General features: G+C 42.0%; 1 protein-coding gene across 1 annotated transcript in view; it reads right to left on the bottom strand.

The window, feature by feature from the left end:
- The window catches only part of PCSK1 (proprotein convertase subtilisin/kexin type 1), a 46,163-nt gene that overhangs the window by 19,037 nt on the left and 4,141 nt on the right, over window positions 1–22,985 (bottom strand). Inside the window, exons 3-9 of the mRNA XM_027545568.1 lie at window positions 19,926–20,036; window positions 17,660–17,806; window positions 15,589–15,665; window positions 9,386–9,474; window positions 6,296–6,468; window positions 5,059–5,271; window positions 2,481–2,581 (exon numbers count right to left, since the gene is read on the bottom strand). Coding sequence (XP_027401369.1) covers window positions 2,481–2,581; window positions 5,059–5,271; window positions 6,296–6,468; window positions 9,386–9,474; window positions 15,589–15,665; window positions 17,660–17,806; window positions 19,926–20,036 — 911 coding nt within the window. The remainder of the gene's footprint in view (window positions 1–2,480; window positions 2,582–5,058; window positions 5,272–6,295; window positions 6,469–9,385; window positions 9,475–15,588; window positions 15,666–17,659; window positions 17,807–19,925; window positions 20,037–22,985) is intronic.

Below are 22,985 nucleotides of genomic sequence, written 5' to 3'. Positions count from 1 at the left end.
AAGAGGAGCTTTGAAATTTTAGAAACCAGATATGACAATTTTAAAATTTCAGTTCTTAGTCAAAATAACATTACATCTGTTCAGCTAGATGAATGTTTCTACTATTCTGGTCACTAGACAAGATGGTTAGGTCTGGCTGGTTATATTTGTACACATCTGATAGGTGTTGGATAGGGAAGACAAGATCTTTAAGGATAGTTTTCTTCTAAAAGCTCCCTGGAGCTAAAACTTATATCCTAAAATCATAAATAACATGATCTTTTTTCCCACCTGTGTAACTGCTTGCCTTCATAAGACCTTACTTCTTCCGCTCTGGACCTCTTCCCACCAATCTCAGCAATTCATGTTAGATGATCTGTATAAGCTGACACCTTCAATTTCAAATTGGAGGATCCTTTTAAAAGGAAAAGGCTAGAAAAAAAATGATCTGATCTGACCCCTCTATTTTATAGATGATTAATTGAGCACTCAACTGGAGATTACTTTGCCTAAGGTCACATAGCTAGTGGTATGCCTGGGACTTGAAGCCAGGTGTTCCCTGCCCTTTTCACTGCTTAGATGATCTTTCCTTAAATTTGGTTTGGGGCTGCCGATGCTAGTCTTAGCTTGTGCCTGTAGACTTTGCTCTCTGTCCATCCTCTACTTGTTGAAACTGAGCTCAGATTCTGAGCACAGCTTTTCTGCTGGACCCAAGAGCTTCAGATTTGCTTGTTTCTGATTGAGCATCTGGATTTGCTCTTCCCTAATCAGATATCTTTCCAGCTCCTCCAAGTAGGTCGGCCTCACTCAGCCTGTCTTGCTTAGCTGCCGTGGCCATCACAACTGAGATACCAGAGACTAAACCGCAACTCCACAGGTGGTCCCAGGGCTCCTGGAGTGATGCTGGGCTCTCTAGCAACTGCACATCTTTTCCAGCTATGGCCCAGGCCAAGGCACTCTGTTCTTCTGCTACCGTGAACCTCATCTACTGAACATGACATGAGGGGACTGCTTTGTCTTCTCTGTAGAGAATATGGATGATATTCTAGGGTAACCTGCTTATTAGGAAGGATAATAGTAATCTGTAAGTTTAAACACTTCCTCTATCACTCAACCATAGCACCTGACTTAACATTTAAAGATTTCTCACCACACAACATCAGAAAGTAGAAATAAGGATGAATAAAAAGGTGTGGCCATATAGTGTGAGACAGACTTTTTTTCCTCTGTATTAAGTATTAGACTATTGAATAACTATTTTGAAGGGGAAATGTTGCTAAATCCCTTTTTGGTAGCATACACTAAGATAAATTCCAGGGGGATTTAGAAAATAAATATCTAATAAAAGACACATAAATGTATATTTATATAATTTGGGGTTGCAAGGATTTTCCTGAGCATAAAAAAAAGGGAAAAAAAGAACTTAGAGACTGATAAAGGTAACTGTATACATAGTAACTTCATTAAATTAAAAATTACATGTAAATAAAATTAAAAGATAAATGTCAACTAACCGAGCATTACTAGCTTTTCTAACTAAGACCATAAAACAAAATCAAGATCATAAACAGCAATCACAGATGATAAATGGCAAAAGAATATAAAATATTGAGCTTCATTAGTAATGAAATAAAAGCATATAAAGATGAGATGCCATTTTCAACTATCAAAGTAGCAAACATTTAAAAGATAAATATAGGTTTGATAAGGCTTTAGGAAACTGGCACTTTCACACATATATTGCTGATGGGAATATAAAATGGTACAGTCTTTCTAGACTAACTTGACAATATGTATCAGGATCATTAAAGTAGGCATTCCCTTTGATGCCAAAATTTCAGTTGTAAATGTTTATCTTCAGGAAATTATCAGAAACAGTAACTGCTATCAATGGACAAGGGTGTTTAAGCACAAATGGCTTTAGTAAGATTTGCATTTACATAATGACTCCCCTTGTGGCTCAGACGATAAAGCATCTGCCTACAATATGGGAGACCCGAGTTTGATCCCTGGGTCAGGAAGATCCTCTGGAGAGGTAATGAAAAGATAAAAGTCCTGTTTTTAATTCTTATGTCCCCTGATGTGTTTTGTCAGCTTTACGACTGGGCTAACCCTAACCTAAAAAGAAAAGGGATAGTTTTAAAAACATGGTATTCCTAATACTACTCACAGGAGACTATCTGTGGGTAGTCTCGGTGGGAATAACCAGAAGTGAGAAGGCCTTAGAGCTGAGTGGGAGGAGGGCATGCGTTTCTAAAGATCAGGGAAGATTGATTTGGATACAGACGGATGAAAAAATTTACAGAATAGTGTGTGAATTAAGATCCCAATTTTGTAAGACAAGTGTGTGCAAGAAACCTACCTCGAGATGTTAACTGGAAGAGAACTTACTATTTTTGGTAGTTTTCTACTATAACTGTATATTCAGAAAAGAATATATGCTATTTAAAAAGAAGGAGAAGCAGCTTCTTACAGGTGATTAGAAGCTTTCTGGGCCTTACTTTGCTTCCAGGGCTAGAGCGAAGATGCCAGCGGCCAGGGGTGCAGAGGCTGAGGTGCCCGTATGGGTCTCCGTGCAGTCGTTGTGCAGGTCAGCGCTCGTCTGGGGGGTATCAGGAGAGAGAAACGTGGGAGAACATGTGAGGCGTGTGATCCTGGCCCTGGGGGTTAACCCTACCAAGGGCTGCATCTGCTCTGATCAGGAAGCCCAGCTGATGCGATTCCCTACTTCCTCTTCTGAACCACAGGCGGATGTTTGCCATCTGCTGATATTTTATCTCCCTCTCCTCTATATGCAACTTGTCTATAATTCTGGCATCAGAATGCCTTTTCTGGGGATGAAGTCCTCCCACTGTGAATTTTTTTTTTTCCCTCTACTGAGATTCCCAAATGAAATGCTGTCTGTAAAAAAGGGACTGTTTCAGAATCACTGTGAATCATGCTGGCCCATTAATCATCAGGTCCATTGTGTTTGGCCTGGCATATTTAGAAATTTTGCCTCATTCCCAGCTCCCCATTGCCTTCAGATTGACATTTGCCTGCCTCTTCAGCAAAAGGAAGTTGTGCTGATTTTGGCCACTTGAACTACTTGTGCAAAACGTGTTGAGTGTGTTTCGCTTGCACTCACTGTTGATGTCTTCTGATGGCCAGGAGTTAGCATCATATTTTCACTTTGAAAATGGTGAGTTTTTCAAATGAAAGTGTGCTAGACACAGATCTGGGCTCAAATTCTAAACTTGCCACTCGGTAGATGTGTCCCATGGGCAAGTCACTTGGTTGTCCCTGTCTGTCAAGTGAGGTTGACACTTCTTGACTCATATTCTGAAGCTGAAATGAGATCCTGTCTGTGAAAGCAAATTTTCACACGATGCCATTGCACGTAAGGAATTACCTGGGCTAATTTTAGCTTACTGAAGAGGTTGCTGAAATGAAGGGAAGAAACCAAAAAGACTTCCAGTTAGTCTTCCTTAAGGACCACTGTGTTGTTGGTTGAACCAGAAGTTGGGCCAAAGGACTGCTAGCAAGACACCCACCCAGGCTCTTGCACTGTGATTTTCAGCTAGAGATTTCAATGTGTGGGAGGGAAGTGTAAAAAAATAATCTGTTCCATTATCGCCTCCTTTGGCTTCCCACTTGGAGTCGCTGAATATCTCAGGTGACAGTGGCTGTGCTCCTCCGAGGGCTGCGGAAGCAAGTTTGCCCTTTTACCTGTTGACGCGAGTAAGCCCCCAGAGATGACTCTGCTGAGGAAGAGGTTTGCGTAAGACAAAGGCTGTGTTACTGCAACTGTCTCAAATAGACACCACCAGCTGTCTCTTCTATGGCTGGTGTACCTAAAGAGGGATCTTTACAAAGATGCAAATTCTTCCTCCTGCTTCGGAGCAGAGTGGCTCAGATGAGGGTCTGTCTATGAAATGGTGACTCCGTGATGGACAACAGGCCATTTTTTTTGAAAAGCTACTCTGGACACCCCTGGGATCATTAAGAGCTGGAGGCTGTGCATGCAGGCAGGACACACGTCTCACAGGCTCCTTTCAAAGGCTCTAAGTTATCTCTGCTGTCAAGAGGCCCTGGGTGGAATGTCACCGTCTCTTTGAGTAATTGAAAATACCAGAATGAGAGGCAGGCCAGGGCTTCCAAGTTGAGACCCCAGTTTTACTGTCTTAACTAGAGTAGGTTGCAGAGACAGAGTTCTAGAAGAGTGATCCTGCATGAAGATCTTAGTTCTGACAACTGTGTTGAGATGTCATTAATATGAATTTTACACACATTCCAAAGGCTAATTATTAGGGGGTTGACCCACAATCTAATTGGATCTTGACCTATTATTTTATTAAGGTCTACATGCTTTAACTAGTTGGTTCTTCTCTGTGTCAGGAGTTAAGTTTGAGGCTTTCCATTTTTAAATTAAAAGTGCCTCTCTTTGTTCTCAAAGCCCCTGAATGGCCCTTCATCATCATGCCCTTGAAGGGAAATCCAATAATTGCCCTTGGCAGTCTGACTCATGGAAGAGAAGGCACAGCCAAGCGTGGGCTGGAGATGCTCTCTGAGCATATAACCTTCCTAAGCTGCTTATTCAGATGCTGAGAAGTTCACCTCAGGGGAAACTTAGGCTGTTATTTTCCTGTAGGTCATCCGTTCTTAGGAGACATAGCTGGTGCATGCTCCATACTTTTATCGTCCACTAAAGGGCAAGTCAGACATTCTCCCTGCTATTAGAGGATCAACAAGTACAAGGATGATAAGCCCCCACAACCCTAAAATCTCCTTTAAGGCTGTTTTCAGGGAGGCATCACACAAGCTGAAGAGCCATTTAGAGTCTTGGTCGTTGAATGACAAGTTGGTGGCTTCTCAGGGCTGAGTTTAGACATGACTGAGGGGCAACAACATCTTAGCAGATGTATCATTATCCCTGAGAGAGAAGACTTCCCAATACATACCCACCCTTCAGGTGAGTAACGTGCGAGTCTCCCTAACTGAGACAGGAAGCTTAAGCAAATCCATCTGACCCAAGGATCCTTTGGAAGGCGAACTGTGCTCTCCTACCTAAGCAGAGAGAGGCAGACAAAAGCAGCTTACGATTCGCTGGTCGGTGTAGTCCCCACTGCTGTACGAGGTGGCCAGCGTGGAGGAGCACTTCTCTGCGTACCAGGGGGATAGGCCTTGCTGCGAGGCACTGCTGATGGAGATGGTATAGATGCTGTCCGTGTACCCGTCGCAGTCACAGTTGTCTCCCTGACGCCCCCCGTTCCCGGAGGCCCAGACGAAGATAGAGCCCTTTCCTTGTCTGCCCTAAAGGAAAAGCCAAAATTTACCATGTCTGTTATCATCTGCTGAGATTGCTGTCATCGCCCAATAAAATCCCCAAGAAGTATATAAATGCATGCATGAAGTTCTCAGAGACAGGAATTTGTGATCAGTTTTGTCTCCAGGTCCTCCAGCAGGAGGACTCTCCCAAGACTGTGTGTTATAAGCCCCTGGTGGGCTCTGGCATGCTGGTCCTCCTCCATCCTCCTCTCTGGGATGGTGTGGAGTGAGGACTTTTCTTTTCTTTTTTTTCCTTATTATGTGGATTCATAATCTGGCCTTTAGCACTCACTCATTATTATTACTAGTATTTTGGCCGTTCCCTTGGCTTATGTCACTCCATTTGAGTCTTTGAACTTCCTCTCTTCATTTCTGGTTGAATCTTCTGGCTGACTGATAGCGTGACAAAATCAGGCATTATTCAGATCTGCTTTGCAGCTGCGTTAAAAGGGACTCTTCAATTGAATGGAACTCGTCAAGGCTACTCTTTCTATGGTTTTTCAATTTGTGCTTTCCAAAGTTTCTACTTTTGTTCCATCCTGTGCAGAACTAGGCCTTAGAATCTTGGCAAGGATGCCCTCAGCCCCAGTTTTAGAGCAACACAACCAAGGCAGAAGTGTCCACCAGGCACGTGTAGAGAGGGAGGCGGCACGCTCCTGCATTGAAGGCGCCTTTTCAGAGTGTCCGAAAGAAGTCTGGGGAGTAGTTTACCTAGGGTAGACATTCAGAAGCAGCAGGAAAATGAGAAAGGACCTATCCAGAGTACTTTTTTTTTTTAAGTAAATATTCTAAGAGGAATGAATATCTGTTGAATGTCAGGCCCAAATGGGGAAAACATTAACTTCCATCTCTCTGAAGAATGATTTGGGTCTCTAAATGCAGTTCAAATCATTAACAGCAGCAAGAAATTCACAACCATTTCTTTGCACGTAAGCTAAGTGTTCTTCTCTTCTCTTCCTTTTCCAGTGGTCAGCTTTCATTTCAACTGGGTCTGTGTTAAGCATCTCACCTGTTTGACACCATATTCAAAAGCCTTCTGGGCCAGTCGACCAGGCCCCTCCACGGTTTTCCCGTCATCGTTAGGGCCCCAGCTTGCGCTGTAAATATCCACATGCCCAGGATTAAATCCAATTGAGCTGGCTTCAATAGCATCGGTCACAATGCCATCTAGCATTCTTATGCCTGAACAGCAAAACAGACAAATACAAAATATGTTGATGTCAGTGTGTGCATGCAGGATGGCACAAGGCTCTTAATATTTTATTCTTCAAAGGACTATCCAAAGAGTCAAAAACAGGGTAACCATTGTATGTCCCAAATGCCTGTGACCCAGCTGCTAACAGCACCATGGGGAGATACAAGCCACTGCCTCCAGAAGCTTTCTTTATCTGCCCTTTAGAGGTAACTATTTGTGCTATGCAGTGGGCATGGTTGTTGTCGATTATAAAATGTCATGGGCATGTAGACACTGCTGTACTTAAATTGGGTAACTGACAAGGACCTACTGTGTAGCACAGGGAACAGTGTTATATGGCAGTCTGGGTGGGAGGGGAGTTTGGGGGAGAGTGGATACATGTATATGTATGGCTGAGTCCCTTTGCTGTTCATCTGAAATGATCACAACATTGTTTGTGAATTGGCTCTACCCCAATACAAAATGAAATGTTTTCAAAAAAGCTAAAGTATAATCAGTAAGAATAAAGTCTTATTTTTCCACTGGAAAAAAATGTCTCCCCTCCCCCTGCTGACCTAATAAGCTGAAAATGATGGGACAGTTTTCAGAAAGAGGCATCAAACAACCCTCTGTCAACATGCCTGCTTATGACTATCCCATCAACGGCTGTGGCCCAGCCAGCACTTTACAAAGGGCTCTGTACGGGAACCTGTGCAGCTTGAGAAGACCTACCTACAAAAGAAGACTAACAAGTAGGGAAAGAACTCCTGTTTCTAAGCACTGATTGAAAATAACCCAGAGGCCATTCTTTTATGTGTTTGCTAAGAAACATTTGCAAAGGAACATGCTTCCTTTTCTCCTAAATAATTTCAAGGATGAAATCATTGCCATGGATTTCACTCCTGAGGGGGAATCGTTTTTCATCCGGAGAAGGCAGATGCAGTGGCTCATTGTGCTTTCCAACAGGCTGTCGCCCATCATCAGACTCACGGACGCAAGAGCCAGGAAGGCAAAAGCAGTTTAGACAGATATCGGCAGCTACCTGGTTAGTGCTGGCTTCAGGCTAATGATGCGACGGAGTGCACGGCCTCAGGTTTTCACATGACTGTTTACGATGGAGCATGGGTAAAGGAACGTGGAGCTGACATGACTAGTAGAAGTCACATTTATTTTTTTAAGAAAATTGTTTAAAATGCATTTGGGGGGAAAAAAAATCCCAGCTTTACTATTTGCTAGCTCTATGATCTTGGGCAAGCCACTTCTTTGTGCCTCAGTTTCTTCAACTGTAAAATGGGTTTGATCACAGCTCATGTGCATTGAGGATATATTGTATGCAGTTACCATTACACAGGCCTTAAATGTGTGAACTCATCTATCCATATGAGAACCATTTGAGGTGGATGCTGTAATTTTTCCCAGGGAGAGAGACTGAGGTCAGAGAGGGACGGGGACTTGTCCAAGGCCACATGGCTTGCAACTGGGACTTGAAGCCCAGAAATCTGGTGCTCAGATCCATCCTGTTAACTTCCAGGATGTAGATCCTGTCTTGGGAGTTAAATGATGGACACACAGTAGGTGTGTTTTAGTTTCCTTGAGGATCTTGCTTCTGATTCCTCCTCTGTAAAATGAAAGGGTGAGATGATTCTCTTACAGACTATAGCTACTTGGTTCATCACTCCTTAGAAAGGGCTTTCTTTTTCTAGGTGATAATGTAATTTGTGCTCCTGCCTTCATTTTCTGTAGATTAACGTGTCACTTTGACAACACTGGCATCAAAGGAATCAGGAATGACACCTAAAACCTAGGAGTATGTGCTGTGTTAGTGAGAGATGCATTCTGTAAGCTAGGATGTATATTTATTTGATTTCTGAAAAGGATTACAAAACCACATTCAAGGTATGCTCATGTAGAGCTTGAAAGAGTCTCACCATCATGGCCATGTTCTACAATGAATCTTTTTTGTTGTGATTTTAGAAAGCAAATTAAGTGCAAAACCAATAATGTCTCCATGAGCTCCAGAGGAAAGGCTAGTGTGAAGAGGAGAGGCAAGTGCTTTATTCTCTCTGATCCCCTGCAGATCCAGAGGAACCTGGATGGCAGCAGTGGGCTCTCTTGTCTTCACGTCGGTGTCAGCCAACTGACACGGCGGCAGGAGGTTGGGGGGTGAGGGGAGAATGAAGCGCTCCTTTCAGGATCCTCCCTGCCTCGAAGCCCCTCTGCTGTTGTACTCCGGGCCCCAGCTCTTGTCCTGTGGCTGTCTCATGTGGCCACAGCTTTCTCTTCCCAGGTTCCATGACTACTTCCTCCCCCGGCTCCACTAGGTCTGAAGGTGGTAACATCTGCTTGCAACAGCCACTTGTTCCCTTGGACTCTTGTAAATAGTTCCTTTATCAAATTGTGCTGATGGAACTTACCGTATGCTTACCCATAAAGACATTGAAACAACCAGAGATTCTAAATTCTTGCTACTACAGATAACCTTTGTCTTCTTTCTGTGATACATATGCATTCTTTTTATTTAATTTTTGACTGTTCATTGTGAACTGAAGGACTACAGAACCGAGAGGCAGGGAAAGTCTTTGCCTAAATTTACCTTTTCCTTCTGTTCTCTTAGCCAGAACTCAATAACAAGCCCTTCTAAATCAGAACACAGAGAAAATCAGATTTGCTTCAAAAGCTATTCAACATTTCCACCCCGCCCTCTCCTCCCCCAGAAGAGAGGTATGGGCTTTATTCAGGTATCATTTTTTGAGAACCCAGATCCACTGATTTGCAGATTTCAAATCACACTCAAGCTCTGTAGTAAATTTTGCATGGGGTTCACTTCTCCCTCTGGTTGTTGAAAAGTCCCCTCTGCCCACCCCATTTACACCAGTTAACATAAGACTCAAAGCGCGAATCTACGGGAACGACCCTCTGCTTTACCTCCAACTTTGGAATTGTATGCAACTCCGACCCCACACTTGTGATTATTTGCTTGCATCGCAATTTCTCCTGCACATCTGGTTCCATGTCTGAGGATGAGAAAATAGAATTTATAAAATGTAAATGAGGGCAAACATTGGTTTTGCATACAAATCGATGGTCCATGGATATACTAACTTTTTGTCAGCCTGTTGCTGGTTTTTATCCCATCAGTGTTAGATGACGTGTAGATAGGTGAAGGGAACAAGTACCGGAGCCCAAGTAAATGAGTTTAAATTCTAGCTTCTGCTAGGTATATGACCTTGGGAAAGTGACTGGCCCTCCAAAAGATGTGGCATCCCATGAAACACTAAGTATTCAGAACACTTAGAACAGTGGCTGGTATACAGAAAGAACCAGGAAGTGTTAGCTATTAATACTTACTATGAGCAGCTCTGACACTTTGAGAAGCCACGTGAAAGAAATGGTTTCGGTCCCATGCTTTTTGGTGTTGAAGTGACCCCTTCCCTCCCCCTCCCCCACTAGTGACTTCCTTGGATTAGGTTAATCTGGACCAGTCTTAAGGGGATATGTAGAATAGAGCCCCCTTTCAAGGCTTCCTCTCCTCTTCTAACCATACACCAGACTAAAACATCTGAAGGTTTCCTGGTCCCAAGGGGATTTCGAAATTTTTAACAAGGCACTCCAGGCTATTTGGGATGCCAGGGTGCTCCTGCAACTCTAATTGGGACCAGAAGCCTGAAAAAGACTAGTTTTGCAACCAGATGATGAAGGTAATTTACGATTTCAGAACATTTGGGGGAAAAGAAAATCCATCTTAAACAGACCAAAGTATAAAAGTATCATTTCTGAAATTCTAGACATAGTGATTATCTTTTCCTGTCACCTTCCTGACTTGAGGAAGGTAAATAAGTTGAGGGAACTTTAATGTGAAGTTGGTTGCTTCATGATTTTATTCCATTGTGAAAGCTCCCAGGAGCAGCACGAAGGCTGTGGATACCTTTGGAGGAGCCGCTGACCACATATGCTGACACAGAGGGAAAAAGAGCAAGGGTTAGGTTTGAGCAAATGTCAGCCAGCTCCTTCTGATTACTACTCTACTGGACATCTATTTAGGCCAGAATGAAATAGAAAATTTCTGAATTGACTGGTCTTTTAAAATAAACCAGTTTCACTTTTCTTTTTTTACCTAAAATACCAAAGATGATTTCCTGGTCTCCTTCCACTGAATGATGGCCTCCTTTATGTTAATACTGGATAGGAGTCCTAAGTCAGAACAATGCAATTCACAGTCTTCCCTGATGTAGCAGGCACCAACTTGTTTTCGGTCTTCTAGCATTGTCCCATCTGGGGAAGTAACCCTCAGCCATTCCTTGTGAGTCTCTATCATGAGACTTGTCCTCCCAGACATCTTTCAAGAACTGATGCTTAAGTGTCTTGTGAGCCTTGTGGATCTTGCTATGAGGCATTCTCTGTTGAAAATGAAGCTAAGGGGAGGTGAGCAGCGCCAGGAGATGGAGCTAGAGTAATTGGTGTCCTCAAGGCATATTATTTGAGTTTCTGGATCTTGCCATGCCTACAGCTGATCATCTCTTGGGTAAAAAATATTTTTAAACCTCCATTTTACTTAATTTTCAAGTTAGGATTCTCTCACTTGCAACTGAAGCTGTCCTGACCAATATACATCCATTCTCTGCAAAATGCATGCATATTGAACATGAAGAAGGCATCTTATGCTTCTTTGGGGGCTTAGCCCTCTCTACCTTTGTAGAAGGGAAAATTCAGTTGCCATCCTCTGAGAAATATGCTACCAGAAGTCACCGTCACCTGAATTTCTGTTCATACAAAATGGAAGACAGGACCCAAGATAGCAAAGTCTCCAGGTGGATAGATAGAACTTACAGAAGCAGCCTGTGAGCAGACATCTGCACCACTCTACCTCTGTCCTAAAAATGATGTGGCATGACACTACCTATTATCTCTCTTTACATACTAAGGACTATTTTCTTTAAAAAATGTAGGATCATGTACAAATAGGGATTGATATCTTTTCCTCCTCTTATCCTCCCTTCTCACCTCTGTTCCTGGAGAAAAAGAACTTTTATCAAAGTGCTTCCGTGTCATTCTTTTTAGACCTATGGCTTTCTTCCCTTAAATCAGCCTCTGGGGTAAAAGCAACCTCTATTATCTTAGAACAATGGTTGTAACTGGCATTTAAACAAATTTATGTTTAAAAAATTATTTCAGAAGGTAATTTAAAGACTACCACGGCACTTGTTAAAATATCCTTGCCATATATGTTATATAGCTAGAAAAATAATCTGAAATTTTTGTTGAAATATTGATTACAAATTCATGCTAGATTACTAGTAAGAGTTACCTGTACTTTTAAGATTTTGTTATTTAGTGATGCCTCTCTTGATTTCCAGAGGAGAATTCAAATGCAGCTTTTATTAACTTCATTTACATAGTAATAAAGAACAGCAGCAACACAGATCGTTTGGAGAGATAAAGCCCTTGGAACTGGGAGATAATAGGTCTCTAACTGCTGTGAAGGCCAAAACAAAATGGGGCAATTCATTTTCTAAACCTAAGGGATTTATTTCTGACACTATGCTGGAAGGGTAACTAACTCTATTTTTTTATTGTGCCTTTTGATAAATGATGGAGATGTTAGCTTTTTGGTTGATAATCAAGAGGACCCTGAGAGATAGTTGCTTTTTGTGTAATTTTCAAATAGCAGATTCCGAATTGGCTCAGAAAATTGACTTGTCTCTGCTTCTGCTCTTATCAGATATTATTCTTGTCATGCTTTTTTCCTCACTGAAAGGAGTTCTACCTTAGTTGCTAAATGAGAAGCCTTAATCATCATTATCATAGTTCATGTTTAACTTGTTCTATGTACCAGACACTATCCAAGTCAATTATATATATAAACCTATTTAATCCCCACAAATCCCCAATGAAATAGGTACCATCATTATCTCTTTGGTTGTTGTTCAGTCGCTCAGTGGTGTCTGACTCTTTGAGACCCCATGGACTGCAGCATATCAGGCTCCCCTGTCCTTTACCATCTGCAGGAGTTTGCTCAAACTCAAGTCCATTGAGTCGGTGATGCCATCCAACCATCTCGTCCTGTGTCATCCCCTTCTCCTGCCTTCAGTCTTTCCCAGCACCAGGTCTTTTCTAATGTGTCAGCTCTTTGCATCAGGTGGCCAAAAGTATTGGAGCTTCAGTATCAGTCCTTCTAGTGAATATTAAGCATTGATTTCCTTTAGGATTGAGTGGTTTGATCTCCTTGCAGTCCAAGGGACTCTCAAGAGTCTTCTCCAACATCACAGTTCAAAAGCATCAATTCTTTGGTGCTCAGCTTTCTTTATGATCCAACTCTCACATCCATACAGGATTACTGGAAAAACCATAGCTTTGACTATACAGACCTTTGTCAGCAAAGTAGTCTCCCTGCCTTTTAATATGCTGTGTAGGTTGGTCATAACTTTTCTTCCAGGGAGGAAGTGTCTTTTAATATCATGGCTGAAGTCACCATCTGCAGTGATTTTGGAGCCCAAGAAAATAAAAGTCTGTCACAGTACATGATAAAACTGGTCACAAAGTTAAATAATTTGCTCATGGTCACTCAGCTATTAAGTGAAAGATCTAAGATTTGAACTAAATCTAACTGTAAAGTCTGTGCTCTTAAGTGTTTGGCTCTGCTGCCCTAACCCTATGCTATGTGCATGGTCCATGGTCTGCTGTGCTCTAGAAGCTCACAGTTTTCAGGCACAAATTAAATAAAATTGTATAGGCTGCTATCTTGGGGCCTTTGAAAATCTGTGAATTGGCTATCATCAGTACCATGAGTTGCAAGTCCCTTTTGTTTGGCAGTGGGAAAGAAGGACACCTGAGTTCCCCTTTTCACAAGTGCAAAACTCCAAGAATATCATTTCACCAGGTATTCACCTATCAGGCGTCTGCCACACAAATCATCACCCATGTTGGATCCTGGACCAGGCCCAAGGCACTGCCTAAGAAAGAGGCTGGGCTGACACCTCCAGCTAACAGTGTCCTCAGCTGAACCCATGTGGGTGGGAGCGGATTTCCCTCTTAGTCTTGACCAAGGGAAAGGAGTGAGAGTTGTCACTTCTAGTTCATTCTAGGAAGAGTGCCCTTTTCTTCTCAGCACTTATTGCCCATTTCCTAAGGTAGTTTCTTTTAGGAGAGTAGGTAAACAGGGACCTTGTCACCTTGTTTTGAGACAAAATTTAAAAAAAAAAAAATAGAGGCAGAGTGAGGTGAGTGACTTCCTCAAAGCCATCCTCCTTTCTGGTGATTGGCAAAGCTCTCACTACCAGCCAGGCTAACATTGCAAGGTCCTGCTGTAAAAGGATAGAAGTTCCTCTTGCCCCCACACCGCCCTCACTCAGAAATATGGCTGAACATTTGTCTGGGGAGTCCTACTTTAAGCTTCTGAGACATCCCACTTTCCTCCAAGGGGGCCCCCCTCATGGTTCCTATTGTGTTGTTAATGGAATATTCTAACCTGTAGGGCTGCTTGCGGTTGACCCCTTTAAAAGATAAATGCTAGAAGAAATAAGTGGTACTGAAGGAAAGTAAATGGTGCCTCCCCAAACCTCCCCTTCCCCCCGAGGGAAGAAATAACCACCCAGAAGTTGAAGCCAAGTCCTTGAGCTCCAGACTCCCTTCCTGGGGTTTGTGAGCCTTCTGGAGGAGGACAATCCAGTGTAACAGCTTTCAGTCAACAATACCACACCAGCCACGTGGGAATTCTGAGACAATCAGGGAGAAACTGAGAGGGAAAGTGAAAGTGAGAGAGAGAGAGAGAGAGAACTGATTGACCCAAGTTGGATACTAATCCAAGAGGGAGGAAGAAAGGAAAGGGAAGTATATTACATGACAGACACAAAGAGCTTTTCCCTGCTTGCTCTTTCCACCCCATCTACCCCCCCACCTTGTAGCAGTACTCATTTTGCCTTGACTTTTTTCCTCTTTTGGTATGAGTTTCTTTTGGGTGAAGCAAATGAAAGAGTGAAATGTCTCCTTCAAGTCTGTGAAAGATGTCTTTATGCACAAAGATGAGTTTTCCCATGGGCATGGACATGGGGCTGTGTGCCTAGAGGGTGAAGTTCCTTTGGAGCTAAGAAAAAAGGCTAAAATGTCTCCTGCCTTTGGGTCTTCATTTGCCTTGTTGCTTTGCCAAGTCTGGCTCTTAGCCTCACTCATTACCCGGTGGATACTCTGGAGAGTTAGTTTAGGGGTCAGAAGATGTCCTTTGCCTCTTCCTTTTAGCTTTAAAATACCCAGAAGAAACTCTGGAACAGACTAATTAGCCCAATGCCCTGGAGACTGTGTTGGATTTGAGGGCCAAGCCTTATGGTATATTTCTCTTGTCTGGTGTCTTTCCATGCTCTTCTGAGGGGCCTAGAAGAAGTCGTAGGGATTTGTTATTTTGGCCATCTGTATTTCTCTTCATGGCTAGCAACAAGCATGTTGGTAATAGTAAAAGATCCATAGAGGAAGTAGGTGCAATGGTAATGGAGTGAAGATTTTTATTCTTTAATGCTTTGGACTGCAAGCAAATCAAACCAATGAATCTTAAAGGAAATCAGCCCTGAATATTCATTGAAAGAACTGTTGCTGAAGCTGAGGCTCTAATAAATACTTTGCTACCTGTTGGACGGCTGACTCGTTGGAAAAGACCCTGATGCTGATAAAGACTGAAGGCAAAAGGAGAAAGGGACAGCAGAGCATGAGATGGTTAGATAGCATCATCAACTCAGTGGATGTGAGTCTGAGCAGGCTCTGGGAGATAGTGAAAGACAGGGAAGCCTGGTGTGCTGCAGTCCATGGGATCTCAAAGAGTCAAACATGATTTAGTGACTGAACAAGAATAAATGTCCCAAATATTTCTTCTAAAGCCATAGATATTCAGTAACATTTTGAGGGGAACATTTCACAGTATAAGAAGAAAGTTTAATTGAAATATAGTCCTATAAGCCAAAAGGAATATAAAAATAAAAGCTTCTGTTTCCTGTTTTAAAAGCAACAAAATGTTGTAGTATGGATGGTGTACATGAGCATTATCTGAGAGCAAAAATATGGATCATATTTATAGTGTAATTTTCTCAAATAAGATGAAAGCATTTTAAAGCACTTACCCCACCCCCAAATCCACATTTACTTACTTGTTCTCATTTGTGGGATCATATCGGGGAAATGGATCATGGTCATTATCGTTAAAATCATAGCTGGCCTCCGGATCCTAAAGAGAAAGCAAAAATTACACTGTAGCATCAAAAAAAAAAAAGCAGTGTTTTCCAAGTCTTCTTCAGTTCAGGTCAGCTCAGTCGCTCAGTTGTCTCTGACTCTTTGCGACCCCATGAATTACAGCACGCCAGGCCTCCTTGTCCATCACCAACTCCCAGAGTCCACCCAGACTCATGTCTATTGAGTAGGTGATGCCATCTAACCACCTCATCCTCTGTCATCACCTTCTCCTCCTGCCCTCAATCCCTCCCAGCATCAGGGTCTTTTCAAATGAGTCAGCTCTTCTCATGAGGTGGCCAAAGAACTGGAGTTTCAGCTTCAACATCAGTCCTTTCAATCTACCCCTGTCCTATTCCCATCCTGGCTGATGGCTTGAGAGTCTGCAGTTTAGAGTTTCTGGCCCCGTTTTTTATCATTCATCATAGCCAGAAACCAGGCAGAGATGACGTGCACAGAGAAGTGAGCCAACAATTCTTAGTGAATGTTTCCAAACCTATAGAATCTCATAGGCTATTAGAACAGGAGGAGTCAGAGTTTACTTAGTTCAATCATGTCATTTTCCAAATGAGAAAATTGAGGTCCAGAGAAGTGGAATGGTTCAACTGGCTCCAGATCTAGTTAGTAACACTTTGACACTCATCTTTCCTAAGGATACAGGTGTAAAGAGCTGGCTGTGGGGTGGGGCTCAGGTCTACAGTGAGCTCCTTCAGCCACCCCAGTTACACTAAATAGACTTAAAACAGACTGCTATTCTCTGTATTTCTCTACTGCTTCTGCTTAGTCAGTCCTGTCCGACTCTTTGTGACCTCATGGACTGTAGCCTGCCAGGCTCCTCTGTCCGTGGGATTCTCCAGGCAAGAATACTGGAGTGGGTTGCCATGCCCTCCTCCAATAAAGAAGGCTGAGTACCAGAGAACTGAAGCTCTTGAATTGTGGTGCTGGAGAAGACTCTTAAGAGTCCCTTGGACTGCAAGGAGATCCAATCACCTTTTAATAATTGTGTCACCACTCAGGCTGTTCTTTATGTTTCTCTGTCTTAATAATTGCTAATCTTTTTTGTCTCTTTTCCACCCCATTTCCTTTGCTCTTTAGCTTTAGAACGTTGGTTGAGTAGAAAGGCTGGCATAAAGACAGGGGGTAGTATTCAAGATAAAACACAGATCTTTAAATCAAGACCTGAAATATTTTTAATTCATTAGTTTGCCTGTGCTGGGTCTCAGGTGTGGCTCATTGGGTCTTTGATCTCTGTTTCGGCATGTAAGATCTTTTAACTGTGGCCTGTGGAATATTCATTTGCAGGGTGTGAGCTCTTAGTTGTGGCATATGGGATCTATTAATAGTTCCTTGACCAGGGATCGAACTAAAGACCCCTGCTTTGGGCACATGGAGTCTTATCCACTGGACCATCAAGGAAGTCCCCTAAAGACCTAAAATATTATGGAGAACTTCATAAACAAGTAAATAATTTACTTCCCATTTTTGGTAAACTTTTCTCAGCTTGTCATTTTTGCAGTATGAAGTACATGCTTTGATTTGCATGGATGGAGTCACGTTCATATAACTTCACAATGTGAGAGCTATTGACCCACAGGGAATGTGAGGAGGATGACTGTGAAAATGATCTCAGACGTGAGGCTTGATCTGATTGCTTTCATGTTCCCCAGTACTGAGTGGCATAGAATTTGAATGGCTTTTTAATAATCTAGCCGATATAAGTGCCTCCTCCAACCCCAACACACATAACTTTTGTACAGTCCTTGGCTTCAGTGAATTCTTTCAAAGTCTAGTGATACAAAAACAAAAAAAAAGAAGAAGAAGAAAGAAAGAAATTTATGTGCACTGGCAGAGGGGTGAGGGAAATAGCCAAAGCTTGGCTCATCAACCCCAGGGCTCACTCAGAGCACCTCCTGCTTGAGGGAAGTGAAGCCTTAACTGTATGTCTGTGTAGACAGCTCCCTAAGCTGCAGCAATAGAAGGGCTTAGACTCACATAGTTGGCATAGATGTCTGTGTGATTCCACTCCAAGCCATCATCCAATACAGTGATAACAACACCTTTGCCTGTGATGCCTTTTTGCCAAACAGGTATCACATGGAGATCCAGCTTGGGCAGGGTTGCAGTCATCCTTGTATCTTGCTGGTGAAAAAGAACAAAGAAGCGTTGGTAAAATCATTTGCTGCACAATGAGAACTGAAGCTCCAGTCTTGAGACCCATCTTTCTTTTTCTGGGGGTCACTCTATTCTTTAGAAGCAGGAAATTAGGTGAAATAAAAGACAAAGTTGAGGGGAGGACCAAGTGAATCATCATAGTTCTGCTCTTTTTCCAGTTGTTCCAATGGAAAATCACTCGAAAAGATGAATCACCCTGTGCCCCTTGTCTTTGAGCTGTGTGGCTTTGAAGAAGTTTATCCCTAAGTTGCTTTCATTTATAATAACATGCTCAAGCTTTTCATCTACTGAAGCTTTATTTGCTGCCCCAAGTTTCCATCTCCCCAAAATCCTAAACCTCCACTGCCACACTGAACATACTTTATTTTGTCTGGTTCACAGTTACTCGTGGATTTACAGAACCTGGAATGCCCACGAAGCTGTAGTCTTACCAGGACTTGGAATTGAACTGCCTGTTTCCAATTATAAGTTATTTAGGGAGTCAGTATCTGTGAGAGGTGATTTAGGATTTTTTTTTCAGGTAACTTTTCTGAGAGTTACAGTATGTGGGGCTGTAGGGAAGAGAGATTGGACAGCAAAGAAATACAGATATGAGCACATCTCCAAGCATTCAAGAGAGATGCATTAGAAGAAAGCCAGGTTTTTAGTGAAGAGATCAACAGGAAACTTACAAATGACAGCAATCAAAAGTATCAATGAATGCATTGCTCCCTGGCCGATGCCCATCAGAAAGAGGAGGAGCAAAACCAGAATTTTCTAGGCCAACATGAAACTGAATCCCAGGAGGCTGGAACTGCACACAGATTGTTGGCCAAAGCCAGAGAAGGACTCTCTGTCAGTGGGAGGAACAATCGGAGACTGTGGCTGTTAAGAGTATGGCCTCTGGAACTATGAACTATGGTCCCACCACAAGAATCATGTGATTTTTGGCAAGTTATTCAACTTGCCAATGTCTCTGTTTCTTCATCTGTTAAAAGGGAATACTTATTATATGACCAACAAAATGTTGCGTGAGAACTAGATGAGTTAATTCATGTCAAACAGGATAGTATTAATATTTGGCACATGGTAGATGCACAGGTGTTAACGAGTGTCTTCTGCAGCAAGCAAGTATCACTTAGGTTAGGAGAGTTTCAGGAGGAATTGATCTCCTTTCCCATCCTTTCTGCAACAAGGACGTCTAGACCTCAGCTTATGGTTCTCATGAAATTTTATCTTTTACAGTATTCTCAACAATAAGCACATCTATTCCATGTGTTACTACAGTAGAGGCTTAATGTGAAAACAGAAGGGAGAGCACTCTGCAGGCAGGCAGGCAGGAGCATGTACAGTTTCTCCACTCACTGCCCACATTCCTGTAAGGATTTAGTAACTGTCTTAAAGGTGGACTAAGTGTGTGTTAGTTGCTCAGTCGTGTTCGACTCTCTGCGACCCCATGGACTGTAGCTTTGCGAGGCTTCTCTGTCCATGAAATTCTCCGGGCAAGAATACTGGAGTGGGATGCCATTTCCTTCTCCAGGGGATCTTCCCGACCCAGGGATCAAACACATCTGCATTGCAGGCAGATTCTTTACCATCTGAGCCACCAGGGAAGTCCTTTAAAGGTAGAACTGGTTTGCAAGTCTAGACATTCACAGATAGATGCCTTTTGTCTTTCCTCATGTTCCTTCCTTTAGCCTAGTTCAGAGATTCTCACCTGGGAGCATGTAAGAATTGTCATTCAGGGCTATATATCCTGAATCACGTTCACTGTCCTCTTTGGATAATTTAAAGGGTTCTCAGGAGTAACCTTGAGCAGGTCTGATTTTTGCCATGAATACTGTTTTGCAACCCTACCTTGCAAGACCCAATTCTTCTGTACTTATTCCAGATAAATGTAAGGAGACTTCCTCTTGTAGAAGCTAAAGATCTGTGTTTTCAGATGTTCTCACACAGCCAAACAGAAGATCCAGATCATGGAAGGTCCCATTCACCCTGATCTCTGGGTAACACAGCCCTGTACTGAATTATCTGTTACTTAAAAATATCTAATGTTCAGAGATAACAAGTAACCCGGGGCCTATGCAGTCCTCATGCAGGCACTTACCAAGTACCACTGCTGATTCCACATCGGATCATTGAAGAGATCTAGTGCTGAGTCTCTTAGAACTGAACGTTTACTTCTTTCTTTTTCATACTGTTGTTCCGCCCATATCACCTACCAGGAGTTTTATAGCAAGAAAATCAACAGTTAAACAGCCACCTCTGGTGTAATCATCTTCCCTCTAACTAGCTCTAGTATTCTCTCCATCAGTGTTTCCACCTGACTACAGATCACACTGGCAGCTCAGTGAGAATAAGGGCTTGCCCTCTGGGGAGATGACCATTTCCTCTATTATGGTAAAGTGTGCCTTTACGAGGAGGAGAAGTACTCAGTGAAGTGATGGTTCCCTCAAATTATTGACACTGTGATTCCAGTGGAAGTAAAAGTTCAGCCTGCTTTCATCAGCAAATGGACCATAATACCCATTTTTATATTGAGGTTCCAGGGTACCATAGCTGAAAATTTGTCCATTTGCACGGAATGAGTCAACAAGCTAAGAGATCTCAGAGACTGCTGTTATGTTGCTCTTACAGCTTAATGTCCCTTTCTTTATTCACAAAAATAGAAATTGCAGATGTGACAAAAGACAGGAAAGGTGCTGTGTCTTTGCTGATTCAAAATTCTGGCTCCCCTGTGCTTCAGCCTTCTGCTTAAGAATATTTAATATGAGAAACAGATCTGGGATGATGGATGAGCCTTACTGGCCATGCACACTTATCATTAATTTTGTTTCATGTATTATGCAAGGAGATCTGACAATACAAAAATTACCTTTCCAACATTTATAGCATAATCCTATTATACTTGAGGCCCCAAGAGGTGAGGGGCTGCCTTGTGGTTATATTCATTATGAGATGCTACCGTGCTCTGATTCTGCTGAGCAACATGACTGTTTCCTACCCAAAACATATCCTCTCTTTCGTACACACGATGATAGTCCAGTGTGTGATAGGATATTGCTAATGTGAGAATACTAATGAGTCAGATCCAAAAATAAAAACTGAAAAGTAATTTGCAGCTAAAGGATAAAGCCATCCAGTAACACCATCCTAAATTTCCAATTAGAAAACATACTGCAAACCTATTATAAACATTGGGAGGGACTTGAGGGTTGGAAATTAGTCATTATAATTTATTTTTAAAGTGCCTGTATTTTCAAGCTTAATTGTTTTGGCTTAAAATACCTCAATGCTTGGAATATACTGCCTGCCATCTGAGTTGGTCTTTGGAAGCTGGCTGCTAGGGAACAAGTACTAATCTTTGAGGGAGAGAGTCACTTACAGTTAGAGATTTCATTAACAGACTTGCAGATAGCATATTGGTGCACTTCAGAGTGCTAATTTGGAAGAATAGTATCCCTATCCAAAAAAAAAGAGCAATAAAATGAAAATCAAGAGCATTTTTTAAAAAGTGGAATAAAAGAAGAGGCACTCTGCCATCTGATCAGGTAAACAACCAATTGGTGGAAACAGAGTTGTGATTAATGTCATTAACTCCAAATCCCATATTAGTCTCTGTAAGAGCAGACCAAATGGAACAGAGCAAATTGGTAGCATCCTTCTATTGTATATATAGTAAGTATCATGTACTTAATGGTAAATAATCCTTTTGGGATTTAATGCCCTTTGCAAAGGGCATTAAAAAGCATCTAGTCCAACCTTCCACTTCAAGCTTCAATGGGTTCTAGAATTTTTCCTGAAATTAAATTATTCTGGGGATAACTTTCATAGGATTATATAGACTCCCTTCTAATGAAGTTATGCTAGAGAGTAAATTCTTGGCTCTTCTTCACTATGTTTTGTGATTTCTCCCCCAAGTCAATTACTAAGGAATTACAAATCAATTATCTAAAGAATAGAACTGGGCCATCTGTTCATTTTAGTGAGATACTTTGAATAATAACTGCTTCACTCTATCCGGTTTTCTCCTGTGAAGATGAGAAGGGAGGTCGGTTTGACTTCCTTGTACATTACTTAATGTCAGGCATGCATTTAGGCAGACAAGGAAATAGTTCTCTTGGGTTTTTGCCCAAAGACTAAGCCTAGCTAGAGTACTGGAAGCTGTCCTACTTTCAGAGCCGATATACAATTAGCCATCTGCCTTGGGACAGTGAAGGGAAGATTTTATTGGACAAAAAACTTTTAAAATGATGTTAAGGGCCTCTGCTTAGGTCTGTCACTTCTAAGCCGTTTACTTGAGTAAAAGCCAGCAACGGTTGTTTATGAGCTGCGGGTTGCCGTCCATGGTCCTGATACAACGTTCTTGGTCTGGGTTAGGTTGCTGCTTTCATGTTGGAACACTGGTAACCCAGGCCCAGTCATTTCCTACTCTCATAATTTGCCTTCTTTTCCCTCTTCTTTTAAAAATTCTATCAGGTGCATAACAAAGTAGCAAACTATTTTACAGTGATTGTGAGTTCCATGAACTTTCAACAATTTTAGCCCTGTTCTGTCACTTGTACTTTTCTTTATGGGAAGTTGAACATGTATGTTTCATCTCTCACAAAGCCTTCATAATTCTTGAGAATGTTCTAGACAACAGAAATCATGTATCCAGATATCAGGCTTCCCAGGATAAATTTTCATCAGTACGGCATATTCTTGAGAAAAGGCAAATTTTTCTCAAATTTTACTTCAAATTTTTATTTCATATCAGCATTTCTATTGATGTTTATGACCTTGAAAACGACTTCAAAAAGACCCTGAGGGATGGGATGGGGAGGGAGGTGGGTGGGGGTTCACGATGGGGACCACATGTACACCCGTGGCTGATTCATGTCAATGTATGGCAAAAACCACTACAATGCTGTAATTAGCCTCCAATTAAAATAAATAAATTAATTTAAAAAATCAAAAGGTACATTAGATATACATGAAATTGGCCCCACACTTTACCTGTGTTCATTCTAGACTTTTCCTGCTGGTACCTAATCGTTGAATATGTATACAAACCAGAATAAAAGGAGATCAAATACTCTGGGTCAGATAATATAATACTTATGGAAACATTGCCTCCTGAAGACATGGATTTAAAACTCTCTCAAAAACACTAGTTCCCTATATA

The sequence above is a fragment of the Bos indicus x Bos taurus genome, chromosome 7, assembly GCF_003369695.1.
Source record: "Bos indicus x Bos taurus breed Angus x Brahman F1 hybrid chromosome 7, Bos_hybrid_MaternalHap_v2.0, whole genome shotgun sequence".
NCBI lineage: Eukaryota > Metazoa > Chordata > Mammalia > Artiodactyla > Bovidae > Bos > Bos indicus x Bos taurus.
This window is presented reverse-complemented; position numbering and strand designations above follow the sequence as displayed.